Source organism: Amaranthus tricolor, chromosome 2 (assembly GCF_026212465.1).
Source record: "Amaranthus tricolor cultivar Red isolate AtriRed21 chromosome 2, ASM2621246v1, whole genome shotgun sequence".
Lineage (NCBI taxonomy): Eukaryota > Viridiplantae > Streptophyta > Magnoliopsida > Caryophyllales > Amaranthaceae > Amaranthus > Amaranthus tricolor.
In genome coordinates, this window is record NC_080048.1 from 13,783,666 (window position 1) to 13,786,167 (window position 2,502).

At 34.4% G+C, this 2,502-nt stretch overlaps 1 protein-coding gene across 1 annotated transcript; it reads right to left on the minus strand.

Moving 5' to 3' along the window:
* Window positions 1–340: 340 nt before the first annotated feature.
* LOC130805555 (organic cation/carnitine transporter 2-like) lies at window positions 341–1,954 on the minus strand. The gene has a single exon (XM_057670332.1). The coding sequence runs from the start codon at window positions 1,952–1,954 to the stop codon at window positions 425–427; it is 1,530 nt and encodes a 509-aa protein (XP_057526315.1). The 3' UTR covers window positions 341–424.
* Between the last annotated feature and the right edge of the window lie 548 nt (window positions 1,955–2,502).

Consider the following 2,502-nt stretch of genomic DNA (forward strand, 5'->3'; position numbering starts at 1 on the left):
AAATTTATCGAGTACACGACTTCTTTAAAGTAAAAAATCAAATACTGATTTTTTTTAAATTATTTATTGAATAAATCACTTTTCCATTCAATATAATATATCAAATTCTAGGTTAAAAATATAGAATTGCTAACTTATATAAATATTTTACCTAATTTAGCTTTAAATTAAAAAAAAATCAATTTCTAAGTAATTAGATTAATTTTGTCATTTTCTAAAATTTATATTAGTATGTATGATAAAAAAAATGATTTAAGATAACGTAGAACAGTATAAATATAAAGGAAACAAGATTACAAAATAACATAACACTTAAACATAGAAAAAGTATGTCCCAGAAGATACGGAGATTATGCATAGCCGGAATAAGATGCTGTTGATATGCAGCTTTCCTAGCTAACACAAATAGTCAGCTTGAAAAAGATCAAATTTTTGACTCAGTTCTTTGATCCCTAAACTCTTGTTCCTCCATGGTATCACACAGCACCTTTCCTCTTGTCTCTGGAAGGAAAACAACCATGAACCCAGAAAACAGCATTGTCACTCCAAATACACCATAACAATACATCATATTTTTCCTCCCTAATAAAATCAGAACTGGATCAAAAACTGACCCCAAAATCATTGCTTGCCTAACCAACGACGAGGCCGAGTTTCTTACACAGGTCGGAAACAGCTCCACTGTATACATCAACACCAGATTGTATGCCATACAGGCACAAAACAGAGAGACTAACTCCATTCCCATGGTCAAACCCTTGTGATGTTTTCCTAGGACTGAAAATACTATACTTGTTGATCCACCAATTATGCAGAACCCAAGTAATGACAATCTTCTATTACATCTTGGAATCCAAAAGAGGAAAGTTATTAGATAAGAGGCTAAAGATAGTAATGCACTAAATGTCGAACTTAAGTAGATATTGAACCCTAAATTTCCCACCCCTAAAAACATACCAAAGTACATTAGACCAATTCCAAATGATAAAATCACAGATGTTAATAATCTTTTTAATGCCCATCTTTTCTTGATTAGAATCTTGAGGGATGCAAATGGGCTTGTATTGTTTGAATTCTTTTGGGGAATGTTGATCTTAGAATCCTTTTTTAGGGTTCCTAGCTTACGCAAAATATCCATGGATTCCTCATCTCGACCTTGCATAAACAACCATCTTGGGGATTCTAAGAGAAGGAAATAACACATTATAGAACATACTATTCCTGGGACAGAAGTACATAAATACAATACTCTCCATGAAGATCTTCTGGTTAAATAGGCTATACCAGTCAATGCTAGTATTCCTAATGAGAAGTGAGTGAACCCGACCATAGCCATTGTTGGTCGCCACCTTTTGCCCACACGCTCTGTAATCAAAACCAGAGCTGTGATGGCAAGAGAAGCGCGACCAACTCCGCTTAGAAATCGAAATACCGAATAAACCCAAATGTTTGGTGAAAATCCAGAGGCGAGTGCAGCCAGAGACATGACTAAAGATGAAAGGCACAAAAGTTTTTTTCGGCCTAAAAACGAATCACCAAATGTAGACAACACTAAACCACCAATTAGGCAGCCAACAAAGTAGGAAGTTGAAGGCATGCCGGTGATAAACGAGTTAGCACACTCGAGATTCCACTCTGAAATAATGGAAGTGTGCACAAGGTTTCCAGAATCCCAAGCCCAATCGGTGGATGTAAGGGAGCATAAGTTGGATTTATTGGAGATACATGATGAATTAGTGTTGTTGGTGCAGTGCCATGATGGTTGAGCGTTAGAAAATATGCTGATGTATGTTTGTTGGCTGTCAAAAAAGGCAGGTATGGAGGCCAGGATTGATTGGAAGATCTGAGTAGGGTTTATCTGACCAATACATTCCTCTGTTATCTCTTCTATGGATGTTTGGTCTGCTTTTATTATGCTTCCTGTTACAGTTGTTGTTGCGGTATTTTCCCCCATTTAATTTGCTGTAAATTGCATCAAGAAAATGAACATGAAATTAGGTATCTACTTAGTGAAATTCGCCATAAATGAAATTGTGTCTAATGAACATGAAAGGGTTTTTTAATTATGGGATGAGATGAATACGGAACTAAAATATTTATAACTTTGAATCTACTACACTCTCTTATATAGGAAAAAAAAAAAACAAAAATAGGTATGTACTTAGTCAAATATTATTGATTATGAGCATTATCACTCAAGGTCTCAGATTTTTTAGGGCCCAAAACACATACTCCCTCCGAACCATTATAATAGTCCCATTTCCTTGGGCACGATTATTAAGGGTTGTGAAGGGTCCATTAAAAAGGTGGTAATTGGGTATTTTTAAGTAATTGGATTAATTGTTAATGATTCCCTCCTTTTGCTTAATAAAGTAGATAAAATGAATTTTGGAGGGAAAATTGGGTTTCACATTGTTTGGGAATTAAATGAAATTAATACATTTTCGAAATTGTTATAATTAACCAAACATTAAACTACTTAATTTAAATTACAAAAAATTA